This window comes from Manihot esculenta, chromosome 8 (assembly GCF_001659605.2).
Source record: "Manihot esculenta cultivar AM560-2 chromosome 8, M.esculenta_v8, whole genome shotgun sequence".
Classification (NCBI taxonomy): domain Eukaryota; kingdom Viridiplantae; phylum Streptophyta; class Magnoliopsida; order Malpighiales; family Euphorbiaceae; genus Manihot; species Manihot esculenta.
The window spans coordinates 30653757-30674011 of record NC_035168.2 but is presented as its reverse complement, the minus strand read 5'-3'; the positions used below and the strand labels follow the sequence as shown (position 1 = coordinate 30674011).

Below are 20255 nucleotides of genomic sequence, written 5' to 3'. Positions count from 1 at the left end.
TGAGAAATTGAATGCTTTTAGCATATTACATGCATCATGGTTATGCACTAGGTTGCTTGCATTAGAACCCACGAATATGTTGCATTGCATAATTATCTGTTGGTGTGGGTAAATGCTGAATGATCCAAATGAGTTTCTGAGTAAGACTAGGAGCCTTTGACTACGCCCTGGCAGGTATAGTAAAGTCCAGGAGCCTTTGACTACGCCTTGGCAAACGGTAAGTACAGGTGTTATATACACATATACATATATGAGACAGGAAGACCAGGTGCTCAATTCTACGCCCTGGCACTGCAGAGATACTGAGGCTGTTTGGTGACAGGTTTACTCTTGGTGTATATTGACTGTGATATGATGCATTTCATAAGCTCATGTTTTAATGTCTTGTTTACTGTTCTACTCACTGGGCTATAGAGCTCATCCCACTCCCTTAACCCCAGTTTTACAGGTTCAATGTATAGTGTACAGGGGAAGTCCAGCAGAGTACATATGGAGAGAAGAGCTTTGTAATAGAATAAAGTGGACATGTAATATACACGAGATAGTTGTGTATAAAGTTAGAATTGTGCTTGACTTAGTTTTTTTGTGTTGTAAATCTTTTGTTGAGTACATGATCTGTATATATGTATATGTTTTACAGAGTATGTGAAAAACCAGGCTTAACAGGTATGAGATAACCCATCTAGAGCAAGCTCTAGTCAGGAGTACAAAGTACAGAGATAGTGCATGCACAGGTTAAGCCATGGTTCAGAAAAGAGTTTTTATTTTCACAGAAAATGTATGATCATGTATGAGATTTATAGGTACACAGAGAGTATAGCAGGCTTGCTACGGGTTCTGGTGGCCTTAAGCCGACCTGAATCCTAGCGCCGGTGACGGTCCGTTTTGGGGTCGTTACATTCTTGTAGAAGTAGGATCCACCTAATGTGCCTTGGTTTTGCTTCTTTTTTCTTGATCAAGTATCGTAAGGCTGCATGGTCAGAATAGACAATGACTTTGGTTCCCAATAGATATGGTCTGAACTTTTCCAAAGCAAATACAACTGCCAAGAGTTCTTTTTCAGTTGTTGTGTAGTTGCTTTGTGCAGCATCTAGTGTGCGAGAGGCATAGTGAATGACATGGGGTGAGTTTCCCACACGTTGCCCCAAAACTGCTCCTACTGCATAATTGCTTGCATCACACATGATTTCAAATGGTAAGTTCCAGTCAGGTCCTTGAATAATTGGGGCAGTCACAAGCAATTCTTTAATTAAATCAAATGCCTTTTTACAATCTGCATCAAAATCAAATGTTACATCCTGTTGGAGTAATCTGCATAATGGCAAAGTGATTTTTGAGAAATCTTTGATGAATCTTCTATAGAATCCTGCATGGCCAAGGAATGAGCGGATGTCTCTAACATTTGTGGGGTAAGGCAGATTTTTGATGGTATCCACCTTAGCCTTGTCCACTTCAATGCCCTTAGCTGAAACAACATGACCTAAGACCATACCTTGATTAACCATAAAATGGCATTTTTCATAATTAAGCACAAGGTTAGACTCAATGCATCTTTGTAAGATCTTTTCCAAGTTAGCAAGGCATTCATCAAAGGAGTTACCATGTACTGTGAAGTCATCCATGAATACTTCAATGGTCTTACCCACATAGTCAGAAAATATGCTCATCATGCATCGCTGAAAGGTGGCAGGAGCATTGCATAATCCAAATGGCATTCTTCTGAAGGCAAAAGTGCCAAAAGGACAAGTGAAGGTGGTCTTCTCTTGGTCCTCTGGGGCAACTGGAATTTGGTAAAAACCTGAATAACCATCAAGACAATAATAATGAGACTTACCTGCAAGTCTTTCTAGCATATGATCAATGAAAGACAGTGGGAAGTGGTCCTTCCTTGTTGCAGCATTTAGCTTTCTGTAGTCCATGCATACCCTCTATCCATTCTGAACTCTTGTGGGAACAAGTTCTCCTTCAGTATTCGGAACAATGGTAATTCCAGTTTTCTTTGGAACTACATGTACAGGGCTCACCCATTTGCTATCAGAGATTGGGTATATGATGCCTGCATCAAGGAGTTTGACTATCTCTTTTTTCACTACCTCCATCATAGGTGGATTCAGCCTTCTTTGAGCCTCTCTGACTGGTTTACATTCATCCTCCATGTGAATTCTATGCATGCAGGTGGAGGGAGAAATACCTTTGATGTCATCAATGGTCCATCCTATGGCTTCTTTGTGTTTCTGTAGTACCTTCAAGAGGCTTGCTTCTTCTTGTTGGCTCAATTTATTGGACACTATTACTGGTAGTGTCTTGTTAGCTCCCAAGTACATGTATTTCAGATGGTCTGGGAGAGGCTTCAGATCAGAAGTTTATTGCAAAGACGGATCAGAAAAGCTTGCTTGCAATGGATTCTGCTGGGAGAGTTTCGGCAGCCGAAAAGTGTCTAAGTTCGGCGGCTGAAAGTTTTCGATTTGCGAAGTGAACTGCGGCAATGGATTCGGCTCCTGAAAGTCGTTTAGGTTTGGCGGCCGAAAGATGTTCGGCGGCCGAAGGACGTCTTCTTTCTGCACAACGTGTTCCCGAAGTGGTGCAACAGAATCTAGTGTCTGAAAGTCAGTGGGGTTCGGCGACCGAAAATGGGCTGTGTTCGGCGGCCGAATGTCTTCTGTCTGCGCAACTTCTACTTGCTGAATGCTGCAGATGGTTTCTTTTAGTTTCAGGTTTTCAGTCCTGCAAAGATCATCCTCCAAAATACAATCTTGAATTTCATTAAACACATCTTGGCTTAAACAATCAATAATATCAAGGCCATAAACTGGGGATATATCATGTGGATATTTCATGGCATCATAGACATTGTACTTAATGATTTTCCCTTCAAATTCCATGGTTAGAGTACCATCATGTACATCGATTTTAGTTCTAGCAGTACTCAAGAAAGGACGTCCAAGAAGAATGTCAGAACTAGTATTGCAATTATCTTCCTTAGTATCAATTACATAAAAATCAGCAGGAAAGACAAGTTCATCTACTTGGACTAACACATCTTCTAGAACACCTATGGGGTATACCACAGATCTATTAGCCAATTGTATCACAACTCTTGTTTCTTTTAGTGCACATGCATTTAGAGATTTATAGATGGAGAGAGGCATGACATTGATGGATGCACCAAGATCACACATGACTTTCTTTATACCAACATTCCCAATTTTGCAAGGGATAGCAAACATACCTTTGTCCTTGCATTTGGTAGGGAGTTCTCTTTTAATAACAGCAGTAACTACCTCACCTACACTTACTTTTTCTCTTTCAGCAAGCTTTCTTCTATTTGTGCAAAGCTCTTTCAGAAATTTTGCATACCTGGGGATCTGCTTGACAGCATCTAGTAGTGGTATGTTGATTTCCACTTTTCTGAAAGTCTCAAGGATCTCCTTTTCTTCTTTTTCTTTTTGCGTTATTTCAAATCTTTTTGGAAAAGGAGGTGGAATGTGAAAGCTCACCTTCGGATCAGGCTTGTGCGCAGGAGGTGGTTCAGATTGTGATGGAGAGGCTTCAGGCAGCCTTGGTTCTTGTGTAGGGGGTGTCTTTGGTGTAACTTCCTTCTCTTGCTCATGTCTAGCATTTTGAAGCTCTTTGCCACTTCTCAAAGTAATAGCACTGACATTCTGTCTAGGGTTAGTTTCAGTTTGAGAAGGGAGTTTACCTTGGGTTTGCAGTTGGCTTATAGAGGTGGCCATTTGTCCTATGTCTTGTCGCACGCCTTGCATGGTGCTTATTAGTGTCTCCATCATCTTTTCAAGGCTTGGATTGGAGCTTGAAGGTGCTGGTTGGGCTTGATTTCTTTGGTAATTTTGGTAATTCTGATCATTGTTGGCCTTTCCATAGCTAAAATTGGGGTGGTCTCTCCAACCTGGATTGTATGTATTGGAATATGGATCATATCTAGGCTGGTTGTTGTACCTCCCAATTGCATTGACTTGATGATTGTCTTCTTGGAGGGTAGGACATTGATCAGTGGGGTGTCCAACATATGAGCAGATCCCACATGGCCTAGGAGGCTGGGGTGCTTGAATCTGTTGCACTACGTCTACAACAACATTTTTTATAAAAGATGTTAGTTCAGAAATAGTGGGAAAACTTACCTCATTGGCCCTTTGTAGTTGCCTTTCTTCTCCATACTGCCTAGATGAGGCTGCAAGAGTAGATATCAACTCTTTCATCTCCCTTGGTGACTTGTCTAGGATAGATCCTCCACAGGCTACATTTATGAGTTTCCTTTCTGATGAAATCAATCCTCCATAGAAGAACTGTATGAGGGCCTTGTCCGACATATCAGGTTGTGGACAACATGTACATAGTCTTTCAAACCTTTCCCAATAATCATATAAGTCCTCAGTTGGTTTTTGCCTTATGCTAGTGATTTCTCTTATTATGCCAATTGATTTAGATGGTGGGAAGTATTTGTCCAAAAAGGCTTGGACCATATCATCCCAAGAAGTTATAGATCCAGGTGGCAAATAAAATAACCAATCCTTAGCATGGTCGTCTAATGAAAAGGGAAAAGCTCTCAATTTAACATGATCTTCAGAGATCCCTTGAGGTCTCATGGATGAACAAATAATTTTAAATTCTTTTAAGTACTTGTGTGGATTTTCATTCTCTCTACCTCTGAATTTAGGGAGAAGATGGATCAAACCTGTCTTGAGTTCGAAGGGAACTGTAAGAGGTGGATAGGTGATGCAAAGTGGAGCATAATCACCTACAGGAGTTGCTAACTCCCTCATGGTTCTTTCTCTTTGTGCTTGTGGCCTATTTGCTGGATTTTCTTGAACTATTTGGTCTTGGACAGCATGTCCATCATGGGCAGCAGCTGGTGCTTGAGGCTCTGCCATTGGTGCAAAATTTGGTTGCTGGAGTGAAGGACTTTCGGCGGCCGAATGTTGATGAGTTTCGGCGGCCGAAGGTTGGGCAGAAGGTTCTGCGTTGAGGCTTGCTTTCCTAGCCTTCTGATGGTGCGTTCAATTTCTGGATCAAAGGGCAGTGTTTCCCTATGCTCAGATTTGGTCATGAAAGAAAAAATAAACAAACAGGTGAAATCAATTCCCCGGCAACGGCGCCAATTTTGACAGTGCGGTTATCGAAGCCGGTCAAAAATAACCTTTTTGGTTACCTATAATTTACAACTGTAGATAGTGGTGAATATCGAATCCACAGAGAATTGATTACCTATCTATTTATCTCAATCAAGACCAAGAGAACTAATTGAAAACACAAGTGAAAGCAAGTAATCAAAGAGAAATAGAAACAAGTGCAATAAAAGTAAAAAGGGGGTTTTAAGATTTGATTTAACTAACAACTATTGAAAGTAATTGAAACAGCAAGTAATCAAAAGAAAAGAAGAAATCAATATGAGAAAAGTCTAGTTGAAGATATGGATCCACTTTGGTTGTTTGGGTTGATCATTGAAACATGGTTATCTTGATTGAATCAATAGGTTGGTTATGGGGGTGGAAGACGCTTCTCACCACCATGTCTTTCCTTATGAACAAACTGATTAGGGAACGTCCTCTAACCAATTACTAATCAACAAATTGCCAAGAAACGTCCTTGGGCCAAAGGCATCAAAACAACTGCCAATTGCATGAAGAACAAGAAAGATCCAAACCCTAGCTACTCAAACGCATGAGATGTTGCTAGATCATACAATTTCTTGGGTTTTTACACCAATTGTTCTATGGACAGAATATTTCCAGCAATTATGGACTAACAAATATCCAATCCAACAATCAATTAACTTTGCAATTAAGAATCAAGTGGCCAATTTGATCAAAACAACAAAGCAATCTTTAGAATTAAGCACAATTGCATGAATATTGAATAAACCAAAAACAAACACTTTATGTTCAGATCTCACAACCTTTTAAACAACCTTAGTTTCAACCAAACTTCAACTAGAATAGAGGTTTCAGCCACTCATGGCTGAACCAAAACAGAAAATAAAAGAAAAGAAGGGAAGAAGATGAAGAACCAAAGGTGGAGGTGCCTTGGAGAGCCTTGAGCAAATTCTTGGAGAAGTGGTGGAACCCAATCTGCCTCTTCTTGTGTTCTTGAGGCCTTTAAATAGGTGTTGAGAGGCTGCCTAGGGTTTGGTGGCAGTCCATGAGTCTTTTGGAGACTTTCCAAAGTGCCCTTAGTGAGTTATGTGCCTTCTTTGTGCATAGGTAAAGGCAAAAACGTGAAGCATGCAAGTGGGGCTTTTTGGTCTTTCAATTGCTGTCCAAGATCCTCAAGATGCTGTTCAAGAAGTTCAAGAGGCTGCCCATGCACTAATAAGGAAGGTGGAGCCTTTTATGGAAACTTGAATGTGCATGGCATGAAGTGGGAAACATGTGATCTTAAGATTTGGCTTCCTTAATGAGTGGGATCTTGAAATCCAATATTTGAATGTGAATCTTGAAGATTTGGATCTCAGAATACTTCCCTTGTTTGGCTCCTCAAATATGGCAACTTGAGATATGGCTTCTTGAATAAGGAAAGTGTGCATTGGGGAGCATTTTCGGCTGCCTAAAGTTGCTCCCGGAAGTGGACTTTCGTCTCTGGACTGAAGGTTCGGCGGCCGAAGGTGCCCCCGAAAGTGGGTGACTTTCGGCTTCTGAAAGTGCTTCCGAAGGTGCTTCCGAAGGTGACTGTTTTTGGCACTTTTTGGCATTTTTGAGAGCTTTTTCTCCGGATTGTCTCTTTACACCTAATACCTTCAAAACATTATTAAAACCACAAAATTAGGTAGAAAAGGTGTAAATAAATATCAAGAATATCATGATAAAATGGACTAATATATGCTCTATCATTGGGTTTGAGAGGCCACTTGATCTTTTTATCATTTTTCCTAATCTACATTAGAATATGTGTTCGTGAGTTGTTCAATGGGGTATATTTTTTATACTTACCTCGACCATTCCTTCCCTAGGAGACTAGGTAACTTCTATGGTCTCCCTTATATCCTTACTTCTTCGGCTTTTGGCCTTGCTTTTGACTCATTCTTTTGTCCTCTTCTCGTTCTTCTCAGCATCTTTGAGCAGCCTGTACCCGCTTTCAGCCAGCGTCCTTCAGAATATCATCTGATGGCTCCTCTTTCCCAGACTTGTCCTTTCCTTTGGACTGTGTTTGGATTGCCCCTGTCCAAATTCTTGAGGTATCTACGGGGACTTTCTCCCTTTCCTTGGGAGCCATGAGTGATGCCTCTTCTCGAGCTTTGTATTACTCAAAAATAACCTGCAATCTTCGAATGTACTAGAGTATTTGCTCAATTTTCAGATTGTTGGGATATGTTTCGTTAACTATAGGAGGTGTATTTTATCCACTATAAGGAGTGGAAGAAATGATAGTCTTCTCATCAGTAGCAACCTTAGCAACAGTTTGTGAATTATCGGCTATTTCGAAAGGTAAAAGAGAGATTTCTTTTTAAGAGAGAAGGGATGGAGAACCGATTTTAATCCAAATGAATAGAGAGAATTCAATAGATTTTCTGGTAATGGAACCAAATGATGTATCCAAAATCAAAATGATAATATGGTTGGAATGAAATTATGTTGTGATTGGCTAATCCTATAAGATAGAGAAAATGAGGTGGTGGGTGCCTGTGGCAGCCACTGCGATGCTCGAGTCAGTAAGGTGAAGAAAGACGAGTATAATGTTTAGAACTCAAGAGTAATTGTGTGAGAGAACAACGTACGTACCTTTACTTTTGTAATCCTTCTCCTTTTATACTGTAAGAAAATTGAGATAAATATAGTATTTCCTAATAATTCGACGATGATGTGGCCGGTTGCTTGATAAGAGATATCACCAACTGATAGGTAGGTGATCTCGCAATTATAGGCGTAGTGGGGATACATTGAGCTATGCATAATAATGGTAACTTTGTGTCGAAACTTGCCTTATCTAGGGGATGGTGAGTCTTGATGATAGACTAGGTGTTAGGATGTCTGGGTATTTTTTTTCTCAGGTAGGACTGCGTTACTCATTTATCAGATTCTTACCACATGGACCTGTTCTGTAGTGATAGCTCATGACTTGTCTTAAACGATTGTTATGTAGCATCAAGAAGTAAGTAGTAATTAGTATTTTTAAGAATTTTAAAAATCTTATTTTAATGAAATTATAAATTTCTCCCATACATAATTATACAATTTTAAAATTATATAAAGCCTCAGTTCACTTTATAAAATCTCTTTTTTAAAATATTAAAAATGTTAAAATATTAGAAAACCTCACTTTATGTAGTTCTAATATTTTAAAACACTTAGATATTGACTTTGATTTTATTTAAAACATGTTGATTCATTTTTAAAATTTTGATATCTTGGTAGGTTAAATAAAAATTGAAAAATAATAAGAGAAAATTTTAATTTAGACTTTATATTCTGAAATTAAATATGGGCATAACCAAATTTACAGAAGAATAAGAAGCAAAATTATACTTAAACTCTAACTCCCAAATGGACTGTATTATAAACTACGTTATGGAAATAACATATTTGATAAATCAGAATCCAGTTTCAAATCCGAAAAATAAGTAGATAACTCTCATCTGTCAAGATGTATTCGATTTTGATTTTAGTTACTTGTATTTAGGTTGAGTTAGGACTCTTAGCACTATAAAAAGAAGACAATCTCATCTCATCTCCCATATATCATTTTTCATTTATCTTTCTTAATTAGCTTAGGAGGCTGAAAACACTTTTCTCATTATAGTATTTCAGTCATGAACATGTGTGGTTAAGTTTTTCTTTCGGTTAAAAGAGAATTGAGGTTTCAGTCCAATTGGTTGTGAGATTTATGTGATTCTATTACTTTCTTAATTGTTCTTGATATTTATATTATTACTGACTAATGTTTATTATTATTGTATTAATTATTATAATAAGGGTTTATTGTGCAATTGTTATAATAATATGTTACTATTTAGATTAATTAAATCTGTAATTGTTTAGTTTAATCTGAAATAAGTGGTGAATTAGATTATATAAGGCTTTCTTAAGAAACAATATAATCCAACTTAAATAAATCGAGCGTCTTTCATTTTTTAGTTAGAATCAGATCCTTCTAATTCTTAATGTGATAATTGGATTAAATTCTATGAGTGTCTTTTACGATTGTCCAAAAATTAGAACTAGTTAATAAGCATCTCTTAGTTTAAAATTTAAGAAATTACTGGATATCTGAAACGTTTTTAATATTTATAATTTATTTATCAATAATTAATTTTAAATTATTTTTATATCTGTGATCAATCAATAAAACTAAAACTTAATTACTTATTTTTGTAGTTAATTTTATTTATTTTCACTCATCTATATTCAAAACCTCTCTATTTTATTTTATTTTATTCAATAGAATTAATTTATTTATCAATTTCTGAAATCAATTTTACTTACTATTATTATAAATTTATTTTAAGTAAAAATTTAATTTTGATGATTTCAACACCGTAAATCACATTTTTAAAATATAATAAAATTATATAAAGCCTCTGTTATGTATTGTTTTATATTTTTTCTTAGTCTCATTCATTTAACTGTATTTGAAACTAAATATTTAAACTAAAGTTAATTTTTAATACACTCGAGTAAACTTCAATAGTAAATCCATAGAGTATAAAACGCTATTAATTTAAAATTAAATGGTAGGTGTATAATTTATTTATCATACAAGTGTATATATCTAAGTGCGAATAAGAAATTTTTCTTAGTTGATGTTTTGTGAATTATAATTTTATTTTTATTTTTATTTTTCTCCTATAATAAAAAAATGTATATTACTTTTTTTTTTTCTTTCTAAAAGTTCTATAAATATAGTGTAAATTTCTAAAATAAAAAACTATTATTGTCTTGAAAGACTTAAATGAAAAACATGGAAAAAAATAATTTATTTGCAGATACAAAAAAGAAATCCAAATGAAAACTACTATTTGTCTTTTTCTTTTTTTTTTAAAGACTTAAATGAAGACTTTCAAATTGCTCAAATAGAATTATCAGAATGCTGACAAAACTAGACAGCACATCCCCATATACTATTAATATATTAATGTTTCCTATGATTGTCATAACCAAACTTTTTAAATTTGATCAGATTTTTAAACTAAATATTTTATTAAATATTAAAAGAAAATTATTGTATTAAAAATTAAATGAATTTAAAATTTATTAATATTATACTCTTTTCATTCTATAATTTTTAATCATTTTATTTTTTAAAAAAATATTTTTTTTATTAATTTTTAATTATATTCATTTAAAATATATTAATTTTTATTAAATATTAAGATATATTTTGAATATTCATTTTAAAAAGTAATATTTAATGAAAAATTATTTTTAAAATGCTATAAAATTAGATAGAATTATAATAGTTTATTTATATATTATTATAATTTAAAAAAGAAAGTGCACAATAATTTTAAGATAAATAAAAAAAAGATAAAAATTATGGTACTGTATAATAATAACAAATAATTAATCAGTTTTATTTATTATATTAATTAACCAGCTAATAGGAAGTAAATGATCTCAACTTACATGTAAACTCAGAGAATTAAGTGAAATTTTATTCATACTTCTTCCACCTACTGCTTTTTTATCTGAGAAAGGAATCTCTAATGTCATGCAATTTGTTGACAACGGAGCTTATAGCCATTCGCTCTCTAGGTGAGCTCGAAGAACAGGAGACTCCAATTCTCATGGCAGAGACTACGCATTCTTGTGTTCTACTTGCATTGCCCTGTGCATTACTGTTTGTGATTATTTCCTCTTCTTCATTTGTCTCTTCATCAAGCATTCTTGGGTCAATAACATCCATGGCATTTTCAGGCAAAGCCATGGCAACGAATTTGTGAATGCTTAGATCATCTTTGAACATGTCATCAGTAGGCCTTCTCCCTGTAAACATCTCCAGCAACAGTATCCCGAAACTGTAAACATCTCCAAGTGCAGAGACTTGGTCATTCAATCCATACTCTGGAAGAAGATATATATAATTTGATGTTATTATTACAACAATTCAAAAGTTAGCAGACTTGATCATGCAATGTATTGATTTTCGGGCTGATGAAAAGAAAGATACCTGGAGGGATGTAGCCAATTGAGCCCTTTAATAAAACTGAAATTGCTTCACTTTTGGAGGGATTGTTTGAGGATTCAAGAAGGAACGTTGCCAATCCAAAATCACCAACATGGGCTGTCATGTCTTCATTGAGGAGTACATTGCTTGGCTTTAGATCACAATGAACAATTGGAGTTTCACAATAGTGATGTAGATAATCCAATGCAGAAGCAATGTCAATGGCTATATTCAATCTCTGAATAAAGCTTAATCTCTTAGTTTGATCTTGCTCATCTGCTCTAGGATGCAACCATGTGTCCAGACTTCCATTTGCCATGAACTCAAAAACCAGACATTTAAAGTCATTGCCTTGATGATCAATGGTTGAGCAGGCAGTGATAATTCTTAGGAGATTACGATGTCTTATGCTTCTCAATGAATCACATTCATCAATGAAACTCTTTGAAGCACCTCGTTGTTGGAGGTTCATGACCTTAATGGCAACCATTTTTCCATCATCAGAGAGAGTTCCTTTATATACAGAACCAAAACTCCCCGATCCAATCAAATTTTCAGCAGAGAAGCCATTAGTTGATTTCATAATTTCTGTGTAAGACATACCCACATGCCTATCCTCAGAAGGAGGTGCTTCGGAATTGGCCATACAGAAAATGACAACAGAACATAATATTGCAACTGCAAATACAACGGCAATTGTTACAGAGATTATCACCTTGAGGTTCAGAGGCTTTTCTTTCTTCTTCTTGGAGCATGAAGGCAAATGTAAATCCGGGATACCACCGCAGAGCTTATCGTTCCCAATGATTGAAACGGCACTGGCATTTGAAAATATTCCTTCTCCTGACACCTCTCCCTCAAAATCATTGAAGGAAAGATTGAGATACTTGAGATCCAGTAACTTGCTGAGAAATTCAGGAATTTCCCCAGTCATGTTATTGCTTGAAAGATCAAGTTCTTCTATACCTCTTAAATCTTTCAATGACTCAGGAATTGTTCCTCCAAGTTCATTACCCTCCAAATGGAGGCGTTCCAAACTAGCACAGCTGCCAAGTGAGCTAGGAATTTCACCAAACAGTTTGTTGTGTGACAAATCCAACTCCACGAGATTGTGCAAGTTACCTACTTCTGATGGTATGGAACCAGTCAAGGAATTATTAGATATGACCAAAGAAATTGAGAGTGAAGAAAGACCAATGACCTGTTTGGGTATGCTTCCATTAAGATTATTACTCGAGAGGTTTAAGTTTTGAAGATTTTTGCAGTTCCCTAGACTTTCAGGTATGCTACCCTCAAATCTGTTTTCCTCCATGAAAAGCCTAGTCAATCTAGTCAAGTTCCCTATGAAGGGTGGGATAGGTCCAGAGAATCTGTTAGTATTCAAATTCAATTCTCCTAAATTTTGCAGTTTCCCAATTGCAGATGGAACAATTCCACTCAGATGGTTACCTTCCAATCCCAGACTGTACAAGTTAACTAGGTTCTCAATCCCAACAGGAATGCTTCCATGAATCAGATTCCTTCCTATAGTGAATATTTGTAAATTGGTTGAAAGGTTACCTATGGAGCTGGGCAATTCTCCTGCATAATGATTTTGTGCCAGACCCAAAACCTCTAAACTGGTGCAGTTAGCCAAAGAACTAAGAAAATTCAAGTCATCAATTTCCCAATGTCCCAAGTTATTTTCATCAAAATTGAGTCTATATAAGCTTTGCAAGTTCTTTAGATTGCTGGGAATATTTCCAGTGAGACTGTTCTGAGCAAAATCAAGCACTTGAAGTCCAGAAACATTTGACAATGATACAGGAAACACCCCTGTAAAATTGTTAACACCACCAGCAAACACTCTTAGTTTAGGAAGCGTCAGGCCAATATCTTGTGGTAATTGGCCATGAAGCTGGTTTTGAGCGACAGAGAAGTAGTATATAGAAGAGAGATTATAAATTGAAGAAGGGATTGTACCCGAAAGATAATTGCCATAAAGTTGAAAAAAGCCCAAGCTTGAAAGCCGTCCGAGCTCATTTGGTATGTTTCCGACAAAATTATTCACGGCAAGTGAAAGGCCAAACAGAGAAGAGAAGTTCCCTATCCATGTCGGAATGTTTCCTGTAAGATTATTCCCCCCGAAATCAAAGACAACCAACTTCGACAATGAGCTAAGCTGCTCTGGAATCTCTCCTACCAAGTTGTTGCCAGATGCTTCAATTACTGTAAGTTCCTTACAGTGACTGAGATTAGATGGAATTTTCCCGACAAAGGAATTGTAGGTCAAATTTAATTGCTGCAACCGCCGTAGACGTCCCATTTCTTGGGGAAGCTCACCAGAAAAGCTATTTTCGTGCAAGTTGATTACAGTCAGATGGGTGAGGTTTCCTATAGAAGGTGGTATAGAACCAGCCAATTTTTTCGAATTCAAGTTCAAAGTTATTACTCTATCGTTGGACGAGCTGCATGAAACACCAATCCAATTGCAGAAATGGACAGAATCATTCCAGGAACTCATGACTCGAAGAGGATCTTGAGTTACCATATTCTTGAAGTCGAGCAAAGCGAGTATGTCAGTCTCATTCCCACGAGTAGTAGCTGCTGTTGCAGATTCCAAGCCGGAGTTCATGAATAAAACAAGAACACCATGGAGAAGATTTATGAAAACCCACCTAGATTTCGACCGAGAATCCTCCATTTTTCTCTTTTTTTGATGTCTTCAAGTGCAGAATTATCATAAAAATGTACATGCATATTAGTCAAACTGCCTCTGGTGTTCATAAGATTTTGACGTCCTCTTTATTACTAAGAGATTTTTTTTTCAGATAATAATCTTAGAAAATATATTATCTATTTTTTTTACCCTACGTGATCTTTTACACTAAAATATGATTATCAAGATTTCATTTATTTCAAAAAAATATTTTTCAAATAAATATTTTTTTATATTTTTAATATTTAAAATATTTTAAAATTTTAGTGAATAAAAACTGTTTTTCGGATCAAAAGAGTTCCTTCTTTTAAAGCATAAAATTATTTTTCATATTTTGAAATTCTTATTAAGATTTTCATATATAAATTTATTAATAAATTTTATATTAAATTAAAATTAAATAATCAAAAATAAATTATATCATTAAAAAATATTTTTAAATATAAATTTTTTTTTTTAAAAATGAGAATGGAGGGTTAAGAAACTAAAATATAAAATCTTTTAAATTTATTCGGATGTAATTTTAGATTAACTCTGAATGTGCATGTTATTTATTTTACTTAGATTTTATCTTTAGTTAGGTTAATAATAAATTTTATTGATTTTATAAAGTTGGTTTATTTGAGTCGTTACTTCTGTAATTGCAATTACGAATCTGAGTGTACTGCTGGTGAAATTGCAAGCGATGAAGTGGCTGTTCGATAGCTTTGTGAAATCGATGATTTAATTTTTTTTATTTGATTTTTCTTATCACTATTAAAAAAATTCTGAAACTTAAAATAATAATAGTAAATTATTTTTTTATATAGTCAAACTTTTTTTGAATCAAGAAAGACTTTATTTATCTTGTAGAATAATAATTCAAGAGACAATCAGGAATGTCAATCCAAATATTGAATCTACCATGATGAATAGACTCTCTAGCTAATAAATGGGCGACTCTATTTTCTGAACGCCGTACCCAACAAACATGAATGTTACCCTGAGACCGCATAACATCTTTGCAATCAGAAACAACTAATCCAAACTCTGAAAAGTCATCCAGAGGAGAGCGAATAGCCAAGGCTAAGGATTGGTTATCCGTAAAAATACAACCCGCCTGAAGAAAACAATCTCTAGCATAAGATAAACATTGACGCAAAGCCAAAGCTTCAGCAATAACAGGTTGCCCACCCCCCTCATAGAAACCCGAAATTGCAATGGAAAAGAAGCCTTCCAAGTCCTCAAATACTGCTGCAAAACCGAACAAATCAGCACTAGCAAAGACTGCACAATCAATGAATGCAATCCAATCAACTTCAAGAGTGGTAGCCTCAACCAATGGGAGCACACGAGGAACAGATGGGTGGGATAACGTCCTTGGTCGAGACACAAGTGAAGCCACATAATCATTAAAATAGGAACTAGCAGCATGATGAACCTCACTGGGTGACAAAACTTTATTGACCCACAATCTTTCATTCCTGGCATGCCATAACTTCCATGCATGTATAGCCATACGTGCAGTCCTTTCTCTGCCAAAAGTATTATAAATATGAATAAAGAAATCCATGAATATAGAAAAATCAACAGCAGTAGAAAAACCAGCAAGTCTCCATAACTCAACAGCCATTGGACAATGCAAAAAAACATGTGAAATAGATTCATCATGATCACAAAAAAGACATGCAGCAGGTACATGTATCCCACGCCTCAAAAGAATATCCCGAGTAGGAAGCACTCCACGACAAGTACGCCAAAGAAAATCCCGAACTTTGGGAGGAACATCAAGAGACCAAAGACGATTCCACCCATCATTATAACCCAGCACACCAGTCCTACCCGACAATTCTAAGGCACAAAAATAGGCAGATTTAACTGAGTACACACCCTTCTTATGCAAGTGCCAAATTAATTTATCCGGTTTTGGGAATAGAGGCAATGGAATAGTAAGAATAGCTCTCATATCAGCAACACTAAAAATATTCATTAGCTTCTCTACATCCCAACGTAGCTCACCTTCAACAAACAAATCACATACTCTCATGGCTTCAGGAACAAACATCGCCTCATCTAAAGGCATAAAACCAATATCCCGAGGAATCCAAGGGCAATTAACAACAAAAACCTGCTTACCATCACCAATTCGCCACCTTACCCCATGTTGCAACATTTGTTGAGAAGACAAAATACTCTTCCAAACGAAGCTATAGTTAGAACCTAACCGAGCTGACAAAAAATCCCCATTCGGAAAATATTTAGCTTTGAGCACTCTATATAGAAGAGAATTGGTGTCAACCAACAAACGCCAACCTTGCTTTCCCAATAAGGCAGTATTAAAACTAGCCAAATCCCGAAAGCCCATCCCACCTTCCGATTTACGGCCGCACATTCGATCCCACGAGAGCCAATTCATCCCTCTCCCATCCTCACGACAACCACCCCACCAAAATTTATTCATCATGACCTGTAGCTGTCGGCAAGTGGAAACAGGTAATAAAAAAACATTCATGCAATATGTTGGAATTGCCTGTAATACCGATTTAATTAATACTTCTCTGCCTGCACGAGAAAGAAAACGATTACTCCAACTACTAATACGTTTCCAAATGCGATCCCTCAAGAAAGAGAAAATTTGCTTTTTACTACGGCCAATAAGAGATGGTAACCCCAAATAATTACCGCTACCCAAAAGAAGATGAACATCAAGTATACCAGAGATGGTCAACCGGTTTTCCTCAGACACACACGGACTAAACATGATACCAGATTTATCAAAATTTACAGCCTGACCTGAAGCCTTCTCATAAACACCAAGAATTTGCTTAATCCGTATAGCTTCCTCCACTGTACCATCAAAAAATAGTAAGGAATCATCTGCAAAGAAAAGGTGAGAAACCCGGGGGCAACCAACTTTCGCGCAACACCCATGCAAAAGGCCCTTATTTTCTCTATCCTGAATCAACAAAGACAGCCCTTCAGCAACAATTAAGAATAAATAGGGAGAAATGGGATCCCCCTGCCGGAGACCCCGACTTGGAACCACAGGACCAATCTCTGCACCGTTAACAGCAAGGTAGTAGCTCATGTTTGAAAAACACATACGCATCCATCCAACCCAAGTATCAGAAAAGCCCAATGCAGATAACATTGCAAACAAATATGACCATTCAACTCTATCATAGGCCTTAGCAATATCAATTTTCAGAGCACACGACCCCACACTACCTCTATTTTGTAATTTCAAACCATGCATGGTCTCAAAAGCAACAATAAAATTATTCGTAATTAGTCTCCCAGGAATGAAAGCAGACTGATTTGGTGAAATAATTTTATGCAGGACCCTCTTCAATCTATTGGCTAAGGCCTTAGACAAGATCTTATAAATCACATTATAGAGAGCAATAGGCCTAAAATCCTTCACATCAACAGGATTCACACATTTCGGAATAAGAACAATTAAAGCACTGGAGATTTCAGAAGGGATAGTACCTCTTGCAAGCCACAACCGACAAATATTGCAAACATCCACCCCAATAATTGGCCAATATTTCTGGAAAAAAGCCGGATTAAGACCATCCAACCCAGGAGCTTTATTCGGGTCCATTTGAAAGAGCGCTGAACGAAATTCTTCATTTGTAAAATCTGCCAATAACTCAACATTATCTTCGGCCCCAATTCTAGGCTGAACCAGAGGGAGAAGCTCCGCAAAATCAGTAGGCGAATTGGAAAATAAACCCGAAAAATATTGCAAAAATGCATCCTGAATAGTACCCACATCTGAAGATAATGAACCATCCGATGTCACAATTTGCTGAATCCGATTACATCTACGTCGAGCTTTGATACTATTATGGAAATATTTTGAGTTCCTATCCCCATGTCGAAACCAGAACTTTTTTGCTTGTTGGCGTAGTCTAATATCCTCCTCTGCCAAAATTTGATTCCAAACATCCTTCAGTTGCCGCACTTCCCTTGTATCAAGCGATTCAGAACACTCCCCCAATCTCTTCTTAATTCGTTCTTTTTGAAGCCAACGCATGCGGTTTCTATTCTTCCCCCAATACTGAACACGCTTCACAAGCTGGTCTTTACGTTGAATAAAATCCAGCCCCAAACCTTGCTGCCAAGACGTCAAAACCACTTCCCCTAACTCATCATCCTCAAGCCATGAATTGTCAAAACGAAAACGTCGATTATCCTCCCTAACTTGAGTTCCAACAGTTTCAATCAATAAAGGAGTATGATCAGAAACTGGAGCAACTAAATTAGACGAAATCGCATCAGGAAAACGAGCATCCCAGGTTGTATTCGAACAAGCACGATCCAACCTCTCCTTCGAACACTGATCAGTACCCTCTCTATATGTATAAGACAAAAAAGACCCCACAGCCTGAATATCATTTAAATTGGCATCAACAAGAGCATTACGAAACCCATTAATCAAAGAAATACAATGAAGAGGACCACCAACTTTTTCCAACGGATCAGCAATATCATTATAGTCACCACTACATAACCAAGGAAGCTGACTCCTATCCGCCAAATCCCTCAACAAATTCCACGAAGTTCGGCGACGACCCGACTCAGGGCAACCATAGAACCCAGTAAACCTCCAACAATCAGAACCGTCTCCACTTGTAGAATCAATAAAATTAGAGCAATAACCTGTAATGGCTAGCTTGACATCATCTTTCCACATAAGACAGAGACCACCCCCAATACCAACACAATCAACGGAAAAACAATGAGAAAAACGTAATAAAGACTTTATTTGTTCCATCCTTACACCATTAGCTTTTGTTTCCATAAGAAAAAGAATAGATGGTTTATAATACTGTACAATATCCACCATAGCATTTACTGCCTGAGGATTGCCCACACCTCGGCAGTTCCAGCAAATTATCCTCATTGTTGACGGGCGACCCGCTCAACGGGTTCGGCCGATAGAGAAGAAGAGCCTGACCTTGAATCCATAGTATCAGAAACAATGCCAGTAGAAACAACCTGTTGACGCTTCTTACCATCATCAGGCTTGTATAAAGGATCATTCTCTCCTGCATCCTGCTTATCCCCATTACAATCAGTCTCCATAGAACCAGCACTAAAATCATTTTCACCATCCGTAGCAACCGCTCCCAAAAAAGAATTAAGAAAAACCTGTAAAGGCAACTGGTTCTGGAAAGAAGAGTTCCCACCAGAAGCAGGAGTCTGTGAGTGTAAACTCAAATTTTCAAACCGCAGCCAAGAGCTAGTTGGACGTTGGTACCTACGCTGAACAGCTTTTAACTCAGGACCCCAGTGAGGCGTCAAAGACTCCTTCTTATGATGTAGCAAAAGGTCACAAAAAGAATCTGTATGGCCCAACCGTCCACACAGAAAACAAAAAACCTGAAAGTGTTCATATGCAAAACGGGCAAAGAAAGAGGTACCATCAGGGGCAACTAGTCGACGACGCCTTTTCAGAGGATTTCGCACATCCATCCTGACACGAACCCTAACATAAGATTCTGATTCAACAGTAGAAACCCTGGTCAAATCATGGTCCAGGTAATCCCCAATAAAATTAGCCAAGGAACGTGCCACTGATTCAGAAAAAAATCCCGCTTTGAGGTCATGAATCTGAACCCATTCACTAACGTAAATTAACGGAACCAATAATGGAACCTCCCCAGGTTGAAGAGGGTGTAAAATCAAGAGATGGTTATTGAAAAGCCAAGGAGTGTCATTCCAAATACGTTCAAAATCAACAGGGGTATAGAACCGAAACAAAAATCTTTTAGCACCAAGATCAGTAATACTAACTCCCCCAAGAGGATGCCAAAGCTCAGCAAGAACGTCCCGCATTGAATTAAAATTGATCCTACTATATGTCAAAAACATACCCACAAAGCACAGATCATAGGAAAAAGAGGAAGTATCCACCAAGGGTACAACCTCCAGGGCTTGATCCTCCTCATCAGATAAGGAAAGATGCTGTAAATTATCCGCCATGGGAGAAGAAAAAGGCAGAAACCCTAGGAAAACCCTAGACTTTGAACGAAAAACGTGAAGCACAAGACTTACGAAAAAAGTTAGTCACTTTTATATAGTCAAACTGTAATTATAAGTTAATATTAACTATTTAAAAATATTATTTCATATTTACTACTGCTCCAACATAAGGCAGCTATTTACGTATATATTTTTTTTTACGGATAAAAAATGCAGTTACTTATAATTTTTTTAAATATAAAATAAATAAATTATTTATTAAAATATATTATTATATATAATAAAAATTAATTTTTCTTTACATTAATTTTAAATTATATTAAAATAATAAATTTATAATTATTATTATAATAAATTATATAAACTCTAAAATATAGTAGTGTGTATATCAGTTTAATATTTTAATTTGACTCATACTTAATAAATTAAATATAAACTTTTAGTTAGAGTGATTATATAAAAATGTAAA

General features: G+C 36.6%; 2 protein-coding genes across 2 annotated transcripts; both read right to left on the bottom strand.

Annotated features, from left to right (window-relative positions):
• Positions 1-10551: 10551 nt before the first annotated feature.
• LOC110621529 (probable LRR receptor-like serine/threonine-protein kinase At3g47570) lies at positions 10552-13798 on the bottom strand. The gene is made up of 2 exons (XM_021765805.2): positions 11119-13798; positions 10552-11012 (listed from the first exon to the last, which is right to left on the bottom strand). The coding sequence occupies exons 1-2, from the start codon at positions 13796-13798 to the stop codon at positions 10633-10635; spliced, it is 3060 nt and encodes a 1019-aa protein (XP_021621497.1). The 3' UTR covers positions 10552-10632.
• Positions 13799-14654: 856 nt separating this feature from the next.
• Positions 14655-18704, bottom strand: LOC122724442. Its single transcript, XM_043959402.1, has one exon. It carries the CDS (start codon positions 18702-18704, stop codon positions 14655-14657), a length of 4050 nt encoding a protein of 1349 aa, XP_043815337.1.
• Positions 18705-20255: the final 1551 nt, after the last annotated feature.

Coding starts and splice junctions, on each gene's coding strand:
- LOC110621529 (XM_021765805.2), bottom strand. CDS start 13,798: ATGGAGGATTCTCGGTCGAAATCTAGGTGGGTTTTCATAAATCTTCTC. Junction 11,013..11,118: donor AATTGGCTACATCCCTCCAG/GTATCTTTCTTT, acceptor ATCTTCTTCCAG/AGTATGGATTGAATGACCAA.
- LOC122724442 (XM_043959402.1), bottom strand. CDS start 18,704: ATGAGGATAATTTGCTGGAACTGCCGAGGTGTGGGCAATCCTCAGGCA.